The following is a 22,289-nucleotide window of genomic DNA, read 5'->3' on the forward strand; positions in this document are numbered from 1 at the left end:
CAGCCACAATTTTCTGATAGTAAATAATAACAGTGATGATAAAGGTAACAGTTGGTACATGCAAAAGCTGAATGAACACTTTACTCCTTTTTTTTGATGTGGACTCTTTCATGTTCACTTGTGTTTTAAATAAAAATGCAGTTCTTAAAACTGTAAATTTTAATACTTTGATAAATCAAGTATTTTTTTTATTCTTAATACATTTTGTAATGTCAATATAAAAACCAAGATAGAAGGAAAGTAATCAGGAGATGGGTCTATAAATGGGCAATTTTCAAGGCATGGGAAAATGTTGCCATAAAATACACGCTTATATTTCATAATTGGAAGGTGGGGGCTGGTTTTGGGGGTTGGTTTTTTTACATCAGAAGTGCCTGTTTTCAGTGTCTTACGGTTTTCCTTCCTCTTCCAGAAAATGCTGGGACAGAAGAGATGAGTACTCCCTTTACTAAGGCCTAAAACTGCCTGTTGAAAAACAATCCTGACCAGGCAATATACGAATGGCCCAAGGAAGCCAGCAAATTGATATTCAGGTTTTACATGACCTGCGACAGAAGTTTCCTGAGGTACCTGAAGGTGTTGTGTCCAGATGCATGTTACAGGTCAGTGTTCTGTTAATGACTGTGCGAGTAAGAAGTAATGCTTATTTTAAGCATTGTGTATGGGAGTCTCCTTTGAAAGCAGATTTTTTCCTTTCTATTTTCCTTTTTGAGAGTCAAATACATGCAGCCAGTTTTATTTTGCACAGCGAATGTGTTAAATTGGCCTCTCTTTTTCCATGTCTAATCAAGGGTGGCACAAGGTAAACCAGCCTGTCAGTCGGTGTGTGCATGGAGCCTACCGTCTCGCCAATCAGTATGCTCATTCCTTTTGGCCCTCTCAAGAGCCAAAACTAACTGTGCCAAAAGGGGGGATGCAAAGCCAACTTGAGTCCAGCAGGAACAATTTAAGGCAGCGCTACACAAATGCAGCTGCTGTTGTTTTGTGGGGGTTTTTTTTGTTGTTTGGTTGGTTTTTTTTGCTTTGAGGGGCAGAGCAGGTCCAGAAGCAACTTTTGCTACTTAGGTCTCCATCAGGGTTCAAAATAATTAATGGGCCCTTCCCTACATGCAGGTTGGCCCCACTGCTTTTGGCTCCCAGCATCCTTGGCCTGCAGAGCTGGTGCTGGTGGCCTTACATGTCTTCTGCAGCAGGGAGCCTAGGAGTGTACTGCAGGCACGCCCAAGTTCTCTGTCTGCGTAAGCCTGAATCAGGCAGGACTAGGTGATTGTAGCCTTGCAGCCACCGTGTCAGACCCGAGTGGGTGTGATGCACTGGTGTGCTTCTGTCCAGTGCTTCCCAGGACTTTGGCTGCCAGACAGGTTTCATTGGTTTCATTGTAGTTTTGGAGTCCATATACTAATCTATGGATTTCCATTGGGCTTGGAAGTGACAAAGCATTTTTAACTGGTGCTGCAGTTAGTGCTAAGGCTGCGGACTGCCGTATCATCAACTTCTGCCTCTAGCTGTTTTCTATACTGCCCCTGTCAGAATACTTACATGCCTATATTTTGTATCAATTTCTACTCTATAAACATCACGTTAGTTACTTCAGCAGATAAATTAATACACCCATCCAAGCCTGACACAAGGACACCTGAATGCCTAGAGTTAACACATGCTGAGAGACTTACTTAACTGTGTTTCTCAAACATGTTTGCTTTGCATTTTCCTTGATCCCAAAGCATCAATACTGATTGGATTTTTTTCATTATCTAAGGTATTCAGCCTTTGAGTACTCTGGATAGTAAGAGGATTGTCTGAATATTTGTACTGATCATCAGTATAGACAACCTGATTGGAAAAAAGATGGGTCATGAGTTCCCAGAAGCTAGCCGTCTCTGGACAATGGCTAGGACATGTGTGGTTATGATACAATTATGACATAAAGAATGTTGATTGTCTTGCTTTTTATATGTATTTTTATGTATAAAATACATATATGTGTGTACTTACGTGTATGTAATCACACGCACATGGATCTAAATGCAGTGTTTGTACTGGTGGGAGCAGAAGTGTGACTATGCCAATTTAATGTTTCTATTTTCAAGACTTTATCATGACTCTTCATTCATACCAGAGTAAGGAGCTGTGAAAAGTGCGGTTCTGTGAGAGAATTGGGTTTTGTTTGCAAGAGGGCAAAATTCTGCTTGGGGCTTGTGAGGTTGGAAGCTTTTCCCAACCCTTTCTGTCTAATGTAGCTGAAAAGGAAACTGAACAAGGCTATAAATTGCCTGTATTTGTTCTCAGGATTGTACACCACCATATTTATATTAGTTCTGTGTAGGAGAGATCTAATCTAATTCTTACACTACAAGTACAGTTTTGTTCTTCAAACCTGAGAACTGCTTGTTGAGCAAGGTCAATGGACTTGTCAGAATGAATGCATCAGTAATCACCTTTTGAATGTAATTCTTGATAAATCTAAAAGCTAGTGATTGGCTCTTGAGGAGCTTGGCAGTCTTCAGAACATTGAATGCAGTGAATTATTTATGTGTATATTAAAAGGAGCTTTATGACTGAAGAAAAGATTCTCCACATCCCATACTTTGAGATATGGGAGAAGAGTTTAGATTTTGAAGGGAGTGTTTTAGGTCAGCTTTCATAAGGATTTTTTCAAAAATTCTCTAAGGTAATTAACGTTCCATATATGCAATGTTATTACACTAGAATGTAATTTTTTTTTGTTGTTAACTGAGAGTTTCTAAGACTCACCAACAAAATCCTGTCGTGTTGGCGGTTCTTTGAAATTTTGTGAGCTCTGGTTTCTGTGAGTCAGCTCGTTTCTAGATATGTTATTCCTCTAAGATACGGTGTTGTTTTTTTAAAAAAAAAAAAAAATAGCAGCCTAACATAACCTCTTTAAACCAACAAATTTAGTACTTAGCCTGGTGGTAAAGAGTGGAAAGCAGAATTTGAGAGTACTTTTACATGTGCTTGCAGTACTGCTGGGCAGTGTCCGAATCCTGAGTTCAGCCTTTTTGTAGTTGAACATAATGGAAGGAATTTCTGAGAAATGGAGTAACTATAGTTTAAGTCAGAGATAAGTACTTAAGGACATTATTGGGTATAAGAAATGCTGAGTTTACCTTGCCGACAGAGTACCTGATGCAGAAGCATGGTGCGTCAGGATGAAGTTATTTTAAACCAGGAAGCAGAAGAGATCCCAGGAGACAACCTGAAGGAGTTTAAGCAGTTACCTGGTTTATAATGATACTGACAAGGCTTTTATAAGACAAAAAGTTACTTCAGATCCCTCTGAGTTGTGCAGGAAAACTATACAGATATTTCAGTCCTCATCTTTAAATTTTTTTAGCCAAACACTTTCAGCTTGCTTTTAAAGGAGGGAATATTTCATTATAATGAAAAACTTAAGGATAAACAGAGTATGCAAATGTCTTGAGGTGAGTAGCCCACTGTTGAAATATCTAAACAATATCTAGAATACTAAAAACGGAGGGCCACCAAAAATGTAATAGGGTTAAATTTAAACCTCTGTAGTCTAGGGAGTAAAATGTCTTATTTCTTTCTTGGGCTGACAGCATTGAATGTTCCTAAAAAATTTTGCATCTCTCCATTCTTCCCAACAAGCCTCCTGCATTCAGCTCTCCCCTTCTCCTCATTTAAAGGAGTCACTGCAGCATCCCCAGTCTGTGGACATTGTCCCCTTTTGTTCTTTTTTGTGTCTGGAGCATTCTGTAACAACCTGCTCCTCAAGTCTACGTCCTCTCCTTGCTTCCTTGTTTCCCTCCAACATTCTTATTCTTTCTTTTTTTTCTTTCTCTTTCAGGGTGCCAACATTTTAAACTCAATTGGGACATGGGCAGAGCTAAGATGAGGGGTATTGTTTTGCTGGAATATGCTCAGTTCTGCCATCAACCGGTTCTCTGATCTATAAAGAGCTAGAAGCGGTTGAAACTCTGCCTCTGCCAGCCAGAAGATGCCAGGGGTTCCATGTGCCCCCGTTTCCCCTTTGAGTTCTCCAATTTGCTCATTGACGTCACTGAAATTTTGGAATTGATTGGATGCAGACTTAAAAAAGAAAAAAAAATTGTCCAAAGAAATGCATTCAAGCTGAATGTAAGGGCCTTGCAAGCTTGGCCTGTTCCTTTTTGGTTTGGTATTTTTGGCCTTTCTGTTAATAATTTTAATTCACTTAAGTTCTTGCAAAATCTGCCTTTAAGATCTATCTTTTTCCCTTTTCTGGCTCCCTTTCTTCTTTGCAACAAATACAAGGCTATTGTTCGTATATTTTCTTACCCACTGTTCTGTCTATGTGTGATTCCTTTCTTCACTACTAACTTCATTTGATTACTTTGTCCTCTGGTGCTTATTCCGATCTAGAGCAGATATGGACACCATCAATTTGACGCATTTTTGTATCTCTCAAGACTTTTCTGCACCAATTCTTATATACAGTTGGCTAGTTAGATAGGAATCCTGTTATTTTTAAAAGGTTTTGTGGCTGGTTTTTTTGTGGGATTTTTTTTTTTTTAATCAGAACTGCATATGGCCTGTATCAACACATAGCTTTGGTTTTGTGGGTGGAGTTTACCCTTGTCCTCTCTCTCCCACTTCTGTTATAATTTGTCTTTTTTTTCCTCTTTTCTTTTTTTTTCCCCTTTTTTTTTTTTGTAAATCTGTAAGGTAGAGACAATCTTGTTATGTCCACACAACACTGTCTATGACACCTCATCCTGGTTGAATGAGATGAGAACTACTGTCTGCTATTTAACAAAAATAACTTCATGCAAAGCATGTAGCATGGATCAATTTATCTTGCTTGTGTTATTCTTTAACTGATAATGTTACTACTTGGCATATGCATTTTTTTTTTCCCTTATCATATGCATTTGTTCTAGTAACTGTTTCTGTGTGCTGGATGAATTTGACACCTATTTAGTTTTAATAATATCTGGGTCTCAACAGATGCTCTTCTGGCTGAAAGTATTAACTTCACTTTCTTGCAGTGGGGTGGGGAGTTCTGTAAGAAAGTAATACGGACAGAGCACAATATTAAGAAATTATGCCACTGATGTATGTTCAGTCTTTTTTAAAAATCCATGCGTAGAAAACTAAATTGGGAAGATCTGAGTACAGTATTACTAAACGTGGAAAAAGAGAAGAGGGATTAGCAGTTTGCTTCTGAAATGCTCTTAAAAAGCAAATTAGCTAGGTTGTGGGTTTTGTTCTGAGTCATCCTATTACAGGTTTTATAAAGTAACTATACAAATGTAAGTGTTTTAAAACTTTGCAAGCAGTGGTTTAAAGTGAAAATGAAAATGTCCCCTGGGTTTTCCGTTAATAGTTTAATCTTGCAAAAGAATAATCATGCTGTATTTATATAAACTAGATTTTTATATTTCTTCTGAAATCATGTACAGCTCCTTGGGTCAGTGTGTTTCTTCTCTGAGTAAGATTCACTTTCCCTTTTCAGCAGAAGGTGATGCAAAACTGGTATTGAAGTGTTTGGGAAAACAAAATAAACATGTATTTTGATTTTTGGTTTTAATTTATTAACCAGGAATATGCAGGTGCCGTGAATCCGTTCCTTCTGACATTTTCCCCCTCAAGCCAAAGACTTAGTCATTGCTGAAAATTGTTGTGAAATTGAGAGGAACAGTGGGAAGTATTCATCCAAGGTGTATCACATTGTATAGTGTTAGCTTGTCAAGGTCCAGGATCTCCCTGTCATTGCTTCAGCAGCAATGCAGACCTCCACGCTTGGTGCCAGTTACCGAGCTGCTGTTCTCAAATTAGTTAAGCTTCACATGCAAGCCCTCTGTGCATGTGTAGCAGCTATGCTAGTCAACCACCTAAAGCTTTCTGTTTTGGTAATTTTTCAAGGGTAATGGGATGTATATGTATCTAACTTTGACAGTATTTTATCAGTAATGTCAAACTGTCATCTGTCTTTTATAGAATAACAATAATTTGGATGCCTGTTGTGCAGTTCTCTCTCAGGAGAGCACAAAGTATCTCTACGGTGAAGGAGACCTAAGTTTTTCGGATGATTCTGGGATTCCTGGACTACGAAATCACATGACATCTCTTAATTTGGATTTGCAGTCACAGAACGTGTATCACCATGGAAGAGAAGGAAGTAGAATGAATGGAAGTAGGATTCTAGCTCACAGTGTTAGTGATGGACACCTTCAAACCAGTCAGTCCAACAATGAACTGTTTCAACACAGACAGCACCTGCGCAGGTTCCACAAGGTTTTAATGTCTTTGGGATGGCTAATACAGTTAGTACTTCTAATCCGGGGCAACATCTTGGATTTCACCTAGGCAGCAAAGGAGTATCTAACTTGCCTCAACAAACACCCAGATTCAACCCCATTATGGTAACTTTAGCCCCAAATATTCAGCCTGGTCGCAATACCCCTACGTCTTTGCACATACATGGTGTACCTCCTCCTGTACTTAACAGTCCCCAGGGAAATTCTATCTATATTAGGCCTTACATCACAACCCCTAGTGGTACCGCTCGACAGACACAGCAGCAGCCAGGCTGGGCATCTCAATTTAACCCCATGCACCCTCAGCAAGTCTACCAGCCTTCGCAGCCAGGTCCCTGGACTACTCTTCCTACATCCAGTACTACGCCACATACCTCATCGCAACACTCAACGCAACCGAATCAGCAAGGCCACCAGACTTCTCATGTCTATATGCCTATCAGTTCTCCTACTACTCCACAAGCACCTATGATTCATTCATCTGGTAGCTCACAATCCTCTGCTCATAGCCAGTACAACATTCAGAATATATCCACAGGACCTCGCAAAAACCAAATTGAAATCAAACTTGAACCACCACAAAGAAACAGTTCTTCTAAGTTGCGTTCAACTGGCCCTCGCACCTCCACTACTCCTTCTTCCCTCAACAGCCAGACGTTAAGTAGAAGTCAACCCACTGTTTACATATCGGCCAGTCCTCCAAATAGTGATGAAGTGATCACACGTGGTCAACCCAAGGTCTACATTTCAGCAAATGCCACAACAGGAGATGATCAAGTTGTGCGGAACCAGCCCACGCTTTTCATATCGACAAATCCTGGAGTATCTACCGCTTCTAGGAATATGTCTGGTCAAGTAAGCATGGGTCCTGCATTTATTCATCACCATCCACCCAAGAGTCGAGCAGTGGGCAACAGCACCACTGCAACCTCTCCTCGAGTGGTGGTTACGCAGCCTAACACAAAATATACTTTTAAAATTACAGTTTCTCCAAATAAGCCCCCTGCGGTTTCCCCAGGGGTAGTGTCCCCAACCTTTGAACCTACAAACCTTCTAAACCTTCCTGATCACTATGTTGAACCAGAGGGTATCCAGCATCTCACTGACCCTGTTTTAGCACATGTGGATAGGATCAGTGATGCACGGAAATTGAGTATGGGATCTGATGATGCTGCCTACACGCAAGGTAATATTCTTAATATAAATAGTAGAGATTTCAACCAGGTTGTCAATTCAGAATGTAGATTTACAGAACAGGAAAAGTTGATAAACCTTTGTGATGTTAAAACAGTGTCTTCAATTTTAGCATTCATGAGCATTTCCTAAATAAATAAAAAAGCTTTATAAGCAAATCATAGGTTTATTTTTATGGTGAAAACATGTAACTGAATACTTGGGGATAATTATTCTGTTTATCTTCAGTAGATGTGTTATTTGTTTAATCAAGTGGAGTCATAGCATCTTCATTTTTATGTTGTTCTGGAAAAAAACATCTAAGCTTGTTCAATTTGTCCTAACAATTTAAAGTTACAAGTCTACTGGCAGATTTTTGAATCAGTTGAGATACTGTTTCTGTTGGATAAAGTTCCTCTTTTTTTCTTTCTGTGAGTAGTGTTATTTAAGAAGCAAGAAAAGCAGACTTCAAAAGCAATTAGTGGGACAAAGTGTTGGCCTCCATATTCCTCATGTTTGCCTGACAATAAAATGCTTAAGGTCTTGATACTTCTGTTATGTTACAAAATGTGAGAAGGAACACCACACCAAAGAAAGCTATTTTAAAGAATCAGTGGTGGAATGGAAGGGTAAAACTTAAAATATTTGATACAATAACCCAACCTGTTAGTCATTTTTTTTTTCTGTTTTCATGGTTTCACGTGCTTTTATTACCAACTTGATGGTTTATTAAGCCTCCTGTGGACTTTTTGTATAAAGATGTTGAATGAGTGTTAGGATATTTAATCAGTAATGGGGTTAGGTTGTCAAAATTCTCTCTGACCTCATTGGTCCTCTTTGGACTTGGCATACAATTCAGCATTAAAACAACTGGCTCGTTCCATGAATGCTCCAAACTTTCTTCAGGACACTGGAAGCCTGGCCTGCATCTGGACTACTATAATAATGAAGTAAATCAAAAACTGATTGTAGCTTGTGCACTGCTTCTGGATGTAATTATATCTTTGAGAGAATAGTCCATCCTAACTCAAGTGTCAAAAGGTTAGGTGTCAAAATGAAAAAACTAACATCCTAGACTGTCTTTTGCAATCGATGAGGAGTTGAAGAACTTCAGAAAATGATTCATCTGCAGATAAGCAAAACAAATTGCCCTCCAGAAGTGGTATTCCATTTCCTTATGCTGAAGGGAGATTTGGATGAATGTTTTCTGGGTATCTGAAGTCTTCTAGGACTAAAGTAATTGAAATCCTGTCGCTATGCTGCAAATACACTTGGAGATCATGAACTTGCTTCCCAAGCATTCTGCATTTTAGGTACTTGTTGGGGAAGGGTGTCCCTTTCTCCTGTTCTGCCTTTCTGATGAAACTGACTTCTGCCAGATCTAGCTCTTCACCTCTTGTATCTCTGGTAGTGATGGCTACTGTAACCTGATTTCCTGCACGATGTCTACAGGCCTCGGGTATCGGCACCCAGTTTATCAAGCTGAGGCAAGCTTGTGACGCCTGTTTCTGCCATGCAGCCTAGAGTTCAGAAGCTTTGACTGGCTCGTACCTGCTGTGGAGTCCAGTTGTTCCTGAAGCCAAGACATAAATGCAGTTTTTTAGATGAAGTATAGATGCATGAGGTGGGCTGGTGCAGCTTTTGACTTTGTGATGACCTTAGGGGAACACCATCCTTCTGTGTCCTTCAGTAGTTCATATAAAGTATGCTCCTGCTTCTGAAGTTCTTTACATTTAGAAGTGTTTAGGATTTCTGGCATGTGTTGCTCCATTTCTGCTACAATAAGTGCAGTATTTTAAAATTTTTGTTATTTAATCTTTGGAAAGTTGAGAAGTGTTTGATAGACTGACTTGTACGATGCTGGTATCTGGTAGTCTTAATTATTACTTTTAAACTTGAATCTTAGACCTAGAGGTGGGCTACATACTAAAAGTAATTTGAGTTACTTGGGCAGCGTGGTCTAGTGGAAAGTGTCCCTACCCGTGGCAAGGGGTTGGAACTAGATGATCTTTAAGGTCCCTTCCAACCCAAACCATTCTGTGATTCTGTGCTTTCTATGGTGAGGCCGTGTTCTAAGCTGCTTATAATTTAGCTAGACTGTGCGAGAAACCTTGCATGCTAGGCACTTGTCTCATTTTAATTTTAGCCAGAACAGATGAGTAGTTTCTCTCACCATGATTAGAGAAAAATGTAGTTTCATCAGCTTTTCCATTTCTGCCCAGAATGCTCTGTATCTTGGCAGGGAGAACTGAAACTGGGTTGGGGTAGAAGGAATGTGGAAGGTGGAGCTGCTTTGGTGTTAAAGGAGATTTCCTTCGCCTTGTTCCAGTGAAATACGTTCATATGAGTGGTCCAACCCAGGAGAATAGGAGGTGTGTTGGACCTATCTGCAAGTGCTGCTGCCTGCCTGCTGAGAAGCTTTTAATTCAGTTACGGTGTGTGTAGGCACTCCAGTCTGTTTCCACAATTAGATTTCTATGTTTCCTCTCCTGGTTTCCTCTGCTGTTCTCTGCAGAAGTCGCAGTGGGTAGTAGAAGGCTGCCACCGATCTCTGTCTTGTTTGCTGCCAGAACTGGAGGTTATATGAGGTGAAAAGGAGTAGGGTACTGCTCAGATAACATCAGTGGCCCTGGAATCCTGGGCTATGTCTCCACCACTGACTTTGATGCTAAGAAACACTGCTGTCACCAGACTTTTCATAAGTGGTTGCTAATTGATGTTTCTTGTTTTCTGGGATTCCAGTTTGAGGTAACTGCGGACTTGCTTGGGAATATGTTGAGAGCACTCATCCAGTACTGTAGTCAATAAGAATTAATAATGCTATGAGAAAAGTAGTGCTAGATGCATGCACAAAGTGACAGCCAAAAGAGGATATATTTATATGCTAATCTGTTTAGTATCAGTTCTATGTGTGTTCAGAAGTATCAGTTTCCATTACTTAGCAGAGATTTCAATTTATATGCTAATTAGTTTTATTAATACAAAGTAATTACCTGATACTTCAGTGTATAATTTCCTTTAGTATATAGTGTCTTGTGGATGAAAAACAGTGAAATCCTGCTAGAAACTGAAAATTCTGTACTCAAATGTTTTTGTGATGTACACTCCTATGTACATACTCATATGTTGAATAGTGAAGCTAAACATTTATTTAGTAGTTGCTTGTTCTGTGTATGGCTTTCCATCTGTATAGTGGGCAGTCATCCTATCAAGAAAATACATAATTGTGTAACAAAATCTTTAGGTTGATGTTTTCAGACTAATGAAGTTGAAGTCCCTGAGTTCAATACCACTTGTATTTTGTCTGTCTGACTTTATCATATTATTTTCTTTAACTTGGGGAGGGGATAGTATGCATGGTTAGAGTTAATCGTTCATACCAACTATAGGTATCTATGTGGATGTACTTAGCAATTCTAGTCACTGTTTTTAGTGTAAATAGGTTAATTGATAAACTAGTTTATAACTTGCCATTTTGCACAGTTCTTGGTTTTGTTTCTTGGAGCAAAAAGAGAAAAAGCTGCAGAAAACAAATTTCTTTAAATTCTAACCAGTCCCTGCAGATGTTTAAAAAAAAAAAAAAAAGACTTGAGTGAGATACAGCTGTGCCGCATGCTCCAAGGGGCCTGAAGTCCATTACATCCTGTGATTTAAGAAAAAAAGCCTTATATTGGGGTCTGTGTGTCAGGTCCCACTCTTGAGTGACGTTCCTTTTCAGAAATTAAATTGAGAGTATTGGAAAGAGAACAAAAAAAACCAATGTGAACTGTTGAAATTGCATATTAAATAACTGAATTTTGTGCAGCTTCAAATACAGATTTTGAAAATGTGTCCTGAGAATTTCACGAACCTGCTGCCACAGAGTAAATGCATTGCCAGAATCCCCCTTTCCTCCATATTTGACAAACTAAGGAAATTTCATAAATATATAGGTATGTAGAATTAGGGTGAAATTGTTGTGTTCCTAGAATAGCTTTTTTCTTAGAAACGCTTACAGTAACAAAAGACACTCTAAAAGCACTAATTGTTTAAAATTTGGATTCACTGAGGCTTTGAGAAAACAATTATGTATACATTTTCAAACTTACAAGTTTATTCAGCACCTGTTTGAGTAGGTCTCTAGTGAAAGAAGAGTGTCCTCTAGACTTTCACGCTCCCTACAATTGCAATGGTTTACAGCCTTTTTGGGGAAGATGTGCACTTTGAATATTAAAGGAAACTGCGACATCTGCCGGAGCATTGAAGTTCTCGCCAATCTGCTGAATGTGAACAAGCAGAAGTCGAAAAAATTGAAATGTCCACAGCACCCTCTTTGCACATGATTAAAAATTTGAACATGAAATCTATTCTGGTTGTGGTACAATAATGACAAGTACACCCTTTGTACTACTTTTGCTAGGATGATTACAGTAAGTAGCTTATTTTTAAGCATGTCTGAATAAACAAGCACAAGCCAGAGCCTTTCTGGCTTGTATGGCAGGATAGTCAACGTAGAGTAAACTTTTTGCCTGCACAGGTGGAATCTCCTTCCTGCAAGAAGCATGGGATTATCAAAGAGACCATTAAATGTCTCCTTCTAGATAGTGTAAACCAGAAGTAGTAGCCGAGTTGCATTAGACTCAGAGATGCACTGCAGTTTTTTCTGGACGTTTTCAGTTGCTCTGATGAACACTAGAGGGAGCTGAATACTTAAATTGCTGCTTTCCATTAATAAATAGTGCCGTGGAATACAGGGATTTTGTCTTCCTCACCCCATTTTCTTTCTACACCTGCCAAATTGGTATTTAAGCAAAATTGCCAAATTCTATGTGAAAGCTACCACTTAAACCAATGTCTTGCCAGTCCCTTATCCAAGTTATTTTTAATAGTAGAAGTTTAGCATAGCAATATCAAGTGATACTTCTTTAATCATAATGGTAATTTTGTAATGAGTGTGTTTTAAAATCCGTTGGGGTTTGAAATTGTAAAATGGCAAAGTAGTCACAAAGCTGCTAGGAGAATGAGTTGGATCATGTCTGGAAAGTGATGTGAAAATGAAGAGCATGTAGTGGTGCTGCGGGCATCCATCAGTGCCTTCCGCTCCCTGTGCAGTTCCATAATGACAGCTTCATTTCTAAGCCACAGAAGTGGGAGAACATTGAAACGAGTTGTGCGGTTTTTCTCCCCTTTACAACAGTAGCTTTAAGAAAAGGCAGGGGAGCAGGGCAAAGTCCTTCAGATGTAGTCTTGCTCACAGACTTACTCTTGAGTCCATGCTGTGCCCTGCGTCCTGAAGGGTACTCTTCCTCGATTCCCACATCCAGTGTGCTGGCTGCTCAGCAGCAGCCTGCATCCATAGTTTGGCGGGTCTGAGTCTGGTCGGTAGAGCATAGCTGTGTTGCTGCAGGTCAAGTACCAATTACCTGGGCTTCGGGGAGTTGCCTCAGCAATAATAACACCAAGGCAGTGAATTAGAAAAGACTATCTAAAAGTAGAAGTAAAGTGTAAGAGGAAAAAAAAAGGGCTTGTATTTTCCCTGCAAGAGTGGAGACAAAGAAGTCTTTGATTTCCTTTCTTTATAGTTGCAGCTGTATTTGTAACTCCTGGGGTTCATAAATGGGAAGAACTTCCTTTAGCTGTTTCTAAAAGTCTTTTCAAGAGGGGAGGCTGTCTTTTGACACTACCTGCCTGGTGATTCCAAGTCTCCAACAAAAACCTTTGTCTTGGGATTTCAGTTACTACACTTTTATATTATGTATGAGCACAGCTCCAACTTTAACTACAGTGTGACTAGCGGCTACCCCAAATAAAGGTGCCTATTTATGCAAACATCTCAAAATTGATCAAAACCAAGCAGAAGCTCAAGCACCTTTGTCATTTCAGTTACCTTTTGAACACATGTGACTTAAAAGCCTAGGCTGAATCTTAGTAAGGCCTTGCGGGTCTGTAACTGTACAAGAATAGTTTGACATGGTTCCTACTTTTTAAGAACTTCTGGAAGACAAAATATGATATGTGAATGAATGAACAGGCAGGAATTGCAGGAGAGGGTAGTTCTGCTTGCCAAAGATGTGGAAAGTTGCATCTTTTTGATGTGTTATTTTTTCCCCTGCTACTGCTCAGGGAATGTATCCAACCAAATTTGAGTGCTTCGCATTTTTTGATACCTGAAGAAATGGTGGTGATTAAAACATCCAGCCAGAGTTTTGCTTAAACACTTCGTGAGGCAAATTTCAATCTTTTTTAAAGTAACTTGTTATTGCTACTTTTTAAATTATTTCCACAGTGCTATAAGGGCATCCATAATCTGTGAAACTGATCTCCATTTATATTAATTAGTAATTTAATGGATTAATGAATGGCTGGGCATAAGTTGAAATGATTGTTGGGTTTATTTAATGCAATGCCTTTTCATTTTTATAGAAGATAATTGCTTTGAGCAGAGTTACCTGTGCATGTTGATATTTAGTAGTATACCTACTTTTAATGAAATTGTATAAATTTGATTGCATCTTCTGCACCTTAGGTTCTTCGTAGATTTAAAAAGCTGTGTTTTAAATGCTGATGTCGTTTCTAGATTAGGTCTCCTCATGACATTTTCTTTACAAATAGTAAGCAGGGTAAGAGGTTAGAAGCTGAGTTCTGCACCATGGTTTAGGGATGAAATGGCATACAATCCAGCCGCTATGATTAATATAACTCATGTTTGCCAGTGGTATTGCTTGTAGTACTTCCTGGTTTTGCTTCCTTTGGTGTCTCTTGCTATGACAAGAACACTGGATTATGTTCCAGTCCAAATATCAATAAAAAACAAAATCTTGATGCTTATCTAGCATTTATAGTGCTCTGTATTGCAGCTGTCTCTCTGAAATCCTCTTCGTATTACCTGTTTTTACAATGGTTGGGCTGAATACAGTGCAAGGAAAAGTTTGTTGATTTCTGGTAGTCGTTCTTGTAGATTGAGTGGGGTCTTGAAAAAGATGTTTACAGATTGTAGCTACATTTTACATGGTCATCTGTTACATTGTATGACTTTCTCATTGTGTTTGCTTGTTGTCTGTAGTTGATTTGTGCTGTTTTCAAAAATACACTTTCTGTCTTATGGCAGTGTTTTCTTGTGAGGGGAATGGAAAAGCAATCTGTAACAATGTTTTTGCCTGTATTTTTCCCAAAAGAATACTAGCTTTCATCTTTATCTGATGTTGCCATGTGAAGGATAATAAAGTAGATAAAATGAGACTTTATGTATTGCAGCTTTACTGGTACACCAGAAGGCCAGGATGGAGCGACTTCAACGAGAACTTGAGATTCAAAAGAAAAAGTTGGATAAACTAAAATCAGAGGTCAATGAAATGGAGAACAATCTAACACGAAGGCGCCTGAAAAGATCGAATTCTGTTTCCCAAATTCCATCAGTAAGTTGAAATGTCTGTAGGCTATAAATTTAAACCACAAGTGTGGTCTGTCACAGTAAATTAAAGGAGCAGTTGCTCATACATTGACAACATACTAGTGACAGGTAGTATAGCTAGAATTAAGTTGGTTAAAGGTGTAGTTTATAGTGAAGACTGTGCATTGTTTAACTACAGCCTTTCAGTTCACTAATTGCTTTGTGAAGGGTTGCTTGTAAAGGCAGTCACAAAGGTTTAACCTGGTAGTCCTTCCAGGTGGTCTTAAAGGCATAATCACCTAACGTTTCAGACTACAACTTAGAACTCATACTGCTTTCCAAACAAAATATGTTTTGGTCTTCATGCATATACCCATCTCAAAGAAACTGGTTAATGCACCAGTTTTCAGTGCCAGAAGATGCCATTGATCTGGTGGACCATTGGCTGTGTCCTGACCACAATCTGGAGTTGTTCAGTCAGCTCTGAAGTCTGGTGAGAGAGAAGAATTCAGTGGGTCTGAAAGCTTTTTTGTAAGTTTATGTTTGAATGAAAACTGGGAAGATTTTTTTATCTTCACTTCTGAAATAACTAAATGCTGTCTACCTATGTGTGAATGATAACTGACAATAAAATGGGAAAATACAGTCTAACAGGCAGATTTATTTTTTCAGCTGGAAGAAATGCAACAGTTAAGAAGTTGTAACAGACAGCTGCAGATAGACATAGATTGCCTAACCAAAGAGATTGATCTTTTTCAAGCAAGAGGTATAGTATGTCTTAGTACATCAGCAACTGTAGATGTTATTTTTTTTCCTTCTTTCACTGTCTGCATGTATCAAAAGCATCTGTGTTATAAATGATGGGTATACACAGTATTTTGCAGAATCGTCACATTAGTTGGAGTGAAAGCATGGAAGTAATTGTCTTCTAAGCCTCTTGTTTTTGTTGGCTTTATGATTTTCCTAATCCCACGGTCATTCCTATTTCGTACTTGGCTCAGAAGAGAGAAACTTGTGATGCCATTTATTTAGGGGGGGGGAATCTGTTTATTTGAGTATCGCAGAAGTTTTCTAAATGATACAGCCATATGTATGTGTCCATCTGTCTCTCTTGTCTTCCACTTCTGTCTTGTATTCAGCCTCTCAAGTTGGCAAATATAAAGTACAGTTGTAATTTCCAGCATGCTCTGCTCCTTCCACTTCTCTTGCCTGCAGGGACACAGCCTTTGGTCATGAGGGTGAAGTTGAGACAGCTGAGCCAATTCAAGAGCTGCCAATAGGATGTCACTCTCTCTTCCTGCTTCCCTCTCTTGCCAGTTACTGTGCTCTGGCTCTGTAGTAGCTTTTTAGAACCTTTGCAGAGCTGATACTGCTCACTAGCCAAGCGAAAAATGCTGCGTTGCTGGAAAAGCTTGCTACAGCTCATGTGAGGGAGAGGCACAGGAAGGGAGAACTGAGATAGTGAGAGGAAGAGACTAATGCTTTCCACTTTCAGCAGCAGCAAACTTAGATCAGTTCAGTCATGAGCCATGCAAATTCTCCTTCAGACAGTGTACCTGCAGATAAGGAGAAAGTAAACAGGTGTATTGAAAGTAATGCTGCACTAAAAACTTGACCTTAAATAAAATATTCAAATTGCATGTGATTTTCTATCTGTTTGTTACAGTAAACTGCAGTTAGGAGTTCCTCTATATAAGCATGTATAATGTACTGCGTATTGGATAGCACATCTCTTTCAGGACAGTTATAATGTAGAAAAAGTTTCAGGTAAAATTTAGTAATAAAATTCTGTTAAATATCTACGAGTGGCAGAAAAAATATATTTAAGGAGTTTGTTCTGCTGGATTCTGTTTCTGACTTTATATTGCATATTTTGGCCAATAAATTTTTTCAAGTGTATTGTTGATGTCACTAATATCTCACTCGGGTCTCTACTGACACCTTCAATATAAAAAAGTTATAAGTGAATAATAGTACTGTTTCAGAATTACTGGCAAAAAAAACCTGGTATGCTTTCCTACGCAAGTGTATTTTTAAAACTGCTGTACTTTTTTTTTATTCATTTTTAGGACCACATTTTAATCCCAGTGCTATACATAATTTTTATGATAATATTGGATTTCTTGGTCCGGTGCCACCTAAACCCAAAGGTACTGTACTGATAACATTTGCATTTAATACTAATATCTGGTTTGCATCTAATATCAAGTTCTAGTTTGTGAATCTAGTTTAAATGTTGATTATGAAATAGATTACTTCAAAAGCATACAAACCCTGCATTTTATTTGTATTGGCAGTAAATACGCTTCTGTTTCCGCTTTATTCATACATTTAGGAAAGAGAAGTATATTAAATGGGGTACGTTTAAAGATGGATAATATGTTGGGAGGTAGTTTAAGAAAACGGAAGCATCCATCTTTTTTTAAAAAAAGTGTGAGATACATTGCTTAGGGGTGAGTGAAACTCTCTTAAATGACTTCATCCTTGTCCTTGGTGAAGAGTAGATTTACTTATGTGAGACAGTAACTCAGTTTGGTTACTCTGACTGGACTTCTTGGCTACTGTAGAATTTGTATTAGCAATTTACATAAAAGCCCCTTCAGGCTATTGTTGAATATAGTTTTAGATAGTTGAAGAGAAAAGGAATGCTGCCCAATAGGGCAGTCAACATTGCTGAATTTATTAGTCGGTCTTGAACATTCTGCTTGTCATTAAGTTTCGCACATTGCTTATATTTTTTTGCCTGGATGGGGTGTCAAACAGAACAGAGTAATTACCTCTTGTATGTTACATAAAGCTGAGAATGAAATTAACTTGTTTGCAACAGCATCATGCTGTGACCTATAGGCAGTCCACCAAATGAAATAGATAATCCACTAAAGTTTCTGTGCAGTCTTTCTGTCCAGGAAGTTTTACACATAATATATATGTGTCTGTGTGATTGGTCCTTGTAGTGTGCAGTAAGTGTTGTTAAAGAATTTCATCTTACGGATTTCTGATCATTCCATATTTCAAAGTGATCTAGATAAATTGAGGGGGTTTTTTGTCCTCTGGACTTTGCAACTCCTCCAAACTGGTACTGTTGTTCATGGTTTGTAAGGGGTTTTTTATGCTTTGTTATCCAGCTGTTAGTGAAAATACTCAGTGATGTTAAATCCACACACAGTCCTATGAGACATGTTTTACAATTGAACCATGAACAATTTATTGGAAGTTCTGTCAATTATGTAGTTCCCTTTACAGTAAAAAACTAACCTATCAAAGAAGAAAATGAATTTTAATTTTCTGTGACTAGTTGTTAACGCTTGCATTGGCTCGTCTTCTTGGAACTCACAAATTTAAGTGCTTAATAATTTGGTACAACCTATCGTGATAATGCAAAGTTAACCCTGACTGGTTTATAAACCTCTGAAGTTCCTCTTATCCTTTCTCTTTTTCTTTCTTTTTCAAAAACTTACTACTGTATCTTAGTCCTTTAATTTTCAGTTCATTTTAAGTTTCAGTTTAACGATGATGTAGGCTGTGACTTAAACTAGAATTAGCACTGTTCACCAAAGAATGAAAAATAATTATTTTTGCAGTAGTGATCAGTAGCATTGTACTTCCTGAAGCTGTTGCTGTCATTTTGCAGCAGTTGCAGTTGGCTAGTGGCTAATGAGATATTCTCCTGTTGAAATAATTGGCTAAAAGACTTTGCTGCAGTTGCCCAGACCAGGGACCCTAAACTTCAGAAGGCACTCATCCCTCTTTTCATCTTTTTCATCTCTTTTCATCTTTTGTCTTTTAAAGTGGTTGAAGGTTGTTGTCTAACACATCATGCAAAAAGATAGACTTGTACGCTTAGTAGGATTACTGTACAGCATGACAGAGCTAGGCACTGATTTTTCTTTAGTGTATCTGACTGCTTATCTGGTTTGAGGACGAGCTGCTGATACTCATTCTAGTGTCAAAATGTTCAATATATTAGAAGGTTACAGAGCGCTTATTCCTTGTCATCATGAATTTTAGAGTGCTCCATAGACCTCATACTTGTAAATCTTGTGTTTCCTGTGCTGATCAGTTTCTAAGTTTTATTGCCTTTTCTTGCAACAGCTTTGAACTGAGACCAAAAGGGAAGAGAGCAGAGTGAAGGGATGGGAAACTTGCTTTTTATAGTTTCACCTTGTGCCATTTGGCTGACTTACAATCAAGCTGTAGTCAAGGGGGTGGTAAAAAGATGTCTCCGTCACTTGCAATAACTGTGCAGTTCTCAGAGGAACAAGATAGTTCTCGGTTACTGAAAAAAATATTCTCAAAATTCTTTCCATGCTGTTCTTGGTTAGTAACTTCTTATCTTGTCTCTTTCATGTCACAGATCAGAGGTCCATTGTGAAAACACCAAAGACTGTTCCAGACACAGATGAAGATGAGGGAGCACAGTGGAGTTGTACTGCCTGTACTTTTTTAAATCATCCGGCCTTAAATCGCTGTGAACAGTGTGAAATGCCCAGACATTTCTGAGCCAACAGGCCCATTACCTTTTGTAAAACCATAGCAGACGTACAAGGATCAATCCGGTCATTGGGGGGCAAAAAAAGCATTTCTGCGTAGGATTTTGTAAAATTGAAGGTGTGACGAGATGGTATTTTGCTAATGTTAAACGTCAGCCCACAGAGCTAGTAATACCTCAGTGTCGTGTCACAGGCAGTTGAAATTCATCAGCTGAAAGGTATCTGCTGAAAGACTCAGTTGCCAGCTGCCTAAACCGTGTACAGTATTACCAGTATCCCAGTAACACACACCATGTTCAGTGCTTGGGTGTTGCCCATCCTCTTCTCTGCCCCAATGTCACTACTGAATTTTGACAGGGGAAAGGAATAGAGCGCTAGCGTTTTTGTTTTCAGAGCTTTCAGTGAAACACTACATGCACAGAGGAGATCTAAAAGGAACAAGGTTTAACTATTTAAACTGTTTGCTGCCCCGTAGTGCCTTTGATAAAGGGAAGAACTTCACAAGTCACTAGTACTCTTTGCCTTGTCTTCCCTGAAAACATCTCTGTGAAGCCAGAAATCAGTACAATCACATCTAAAGATGAAAAGGAAAAACTGCATGCGTTGTCTGTACAATACACACAGTGAAATACCCCAAAGCTTTTCCTACTGTACATAGCTCTAGAGCCTGCTTTAAGTGATTTCTTTTCTTCACCTTTATTATTTTCTTGTACTTCTGTATGTATAGTGTAATAGTCTTTTTGTTAACTTTCTTTTTTTCCCTTTAAGTGATTAAGCACGATCATGTCCCTTTTTTTAAGCTTTTATCTGAGAGAAGCAATGCCTTAAAATAAGAGCATTAATAAGAAACTATGCACAAAATAGTTTTCCTCTGCTCATTCTGTACATTGCTCTTGTAAATGCTGATGATCTGTGAAGACCTGCAGATGCAGCGTGGTAAAAATGCAGGAAAAGTTGGAAGAGTTATGCATATAGTTCACTCTGTACACTGAGTTTTACGGTGGGTGACACAAGGTAGTGTTTTGTCTGGCGTGAAGAAACTTTATACTAAGAAACTTTCAACCCACCAACAGATCAGCATCCGATTTAAGCTTGCTTCATCTGCTGGATGTCTTGCAGACTCCTGAAGAGAGATTCATTGGGGAAGTACATACAGTGCCAAAATCAACAGCAGCAGCATCGTACAGCTTTGTTCAAGGACTTTAAATGCTTTCCTGTTTCGGCAGCCGGTTTCTAAACCTGACTTTGTGGTGAAGTCTCATATTTATAGAAAACAAGGATAGCAATATTTAGGACAACTGAAATAAAGGCTGGAAAAGAGAAATCAAACAGACTTGAACACTGAAGCAACCTCAAGCATCTCTTTATTTTGATGATCTATTTTTTTAAGGAAAATATTCACATGATCGGGGATGTATGTAACCGAGATCAAGAAAATGGAATTCCAGTACAGTATGCATGAAAGATGGCACGCAAAGAATTATGTAGCAGCACTTAGCGTGAGGCTGGAGGGAGTGCTAATAATGTAGCAAGAGACAAAGTAGACTGTCACCCACTGTAAACATTTGCCAGTGGACACTTTTATTAGGAGTTTTACAAGTGATCTATGTGAATGCACAGAGGCCTTTGTTTTGAAGGCGTTGCATTTTTTTATGTGGGAAGAAAATGCCAATCCCAGGTAATTAGGCAGTAGACCCAAAGCACTTGCATTCAGTGCATTTTGTTTATAAAATGAGGCCTTGTTTTTCAGCTTCATCTGCAGTTCTATGTGAAGATTGACAAATCAGTTTTTACCTGTTTATTAATAAAACCTAATTTGGATATCTTGAGTTGATGGTTTTGTGATTTAGCTGGGTAAACTGTCTTTGTAACAGATAAGTTATTTATAAAAATTAAAAAAAATATATTCTAATGTTTGGTTTTGTGATTTGTTTGCTTTTTCCATGCTGGGGAGCAACGGAATACTCAATGGAACAATTAGCATTAACAATATTAAAAAGTAGGCTGATTTTGTATGGACAGAGATTTTATTTAAGCCTTTGTTTTGTTGAATCATGTGTCATTCCTCCTATGCATTATTCTGTTCAGTACTAATTTGGTGAGTGTAAGGAATCTATTCCATAAATTTGTACCGACAAGATTGTGTCCTGACCAAGGAACCGTTCACTTATTCGTGAGGTAATAAGCTAGACACGGGCCCTTTTTATACTTTGTTTTTAAGAGTTGATGATTTTTAAAGTATTTTTTTAATTCCAAATGAGCAAAGACTTTGTCCAAGGTAATAAGTGACGTACTTTGTGTACTGTCATATGAGGACAGTTTAAGGATTAGTATAGATAAACTGTATTTTGGTTCTGTGTATATTATAGCGATAGAAGATGTGGAGTGTTCCTGGACGTGCCTTTGCCACTTGGACTCTGTCTAGACAGACATTTGGTATGCGGAGGTGGGCTTCCCTGAGACACAGTGGTGTTGTGTAAAAGCCCTTCAGGAGGCATCTCTAAACAGATTAAGTACAGATCCAGCAAAAAAACATGCTTTAAACACAGACTGATCAACTAGAACTGAAGTGCCTTAATTTGCTGTATGACAAGCAGTATTTGGAGTGAGGAGGGCAGCTGTATTTAAAAAGCAAACAACAAACTCCAGTCAGCTATAGGGTGGAAAAAACATGTCTTGTGAAATAGGAAAAATGGAATTCTGCTCATCCTATCCAATGTGCAATTGATATTTTCCTGGCATTTATTTGAGTGTTTATTTTCTGGAGAAAAAAAAAAAAAGATTTACATCCTAGCTCCAGCTAGCTATGCAGAGTTATGAACATACTAGTGTGAGAGTGTAGCAGGCAATATTTTTGGTAACTGATGCTGGAGTAGTGGGACAAGAGAAATGACATCTTCAGTGTCATCTGTTCCATAGGCTTTTACCTTCAGCTTCAGGGCTTTTATGTTCTTCTTGTATTTCAGGTCACGTATA

At 38.5% G+C, this 22,289-nt stretch overlaps 1 protein-coding gene across 1 annotated transcript; it reads left to right on the forward strand.

Moving 5' to 3' along the window:
* The first annotated feature begins 411 nt into the window (after window positions 1–411).
* Window positions 412–21,225, forward strand: TAB2 (TGF-beta activated kinase 1/MAP3K7 binding protein 2). Its single transcript, XM_010073318.1, is given in 7 exon segments — window positions 412–602; window positions 5,962–6,226; window positions 6,229–7,467; window positions 14,688–14,848; window positions 15,496–15,589; window positions 16,893–16,973; window positions 19,178–21,225. Coding segments are annotated over 7 exon segments (2,088 nt in total). The 5' UTR covers window positions 412–500; the 3' UTR covers window positions 19,324–21,225.
* The last annotated feature ends 1,064 nt before the right edge of the window (window positions 21,226–22,289 follow it).

This window comes from Pterocles gutturalis, unplaced genomic scaffold (genome assembly GCF_000699245.1).
Source record: "Pterocles gutturalis isolate BGI_N339 unplaced genomic scaffold, ASM69924v1 scaffold11042, whole genome shotgun sequence".
In the NCBI taxonomy this organism is placed as follows: domain Eukaryota; kingdom Metazoa; phylum Chordata; class Aves; order Pterocliformes; family Pteroclidae; genus Pterocles; species Pterocles gutturalis.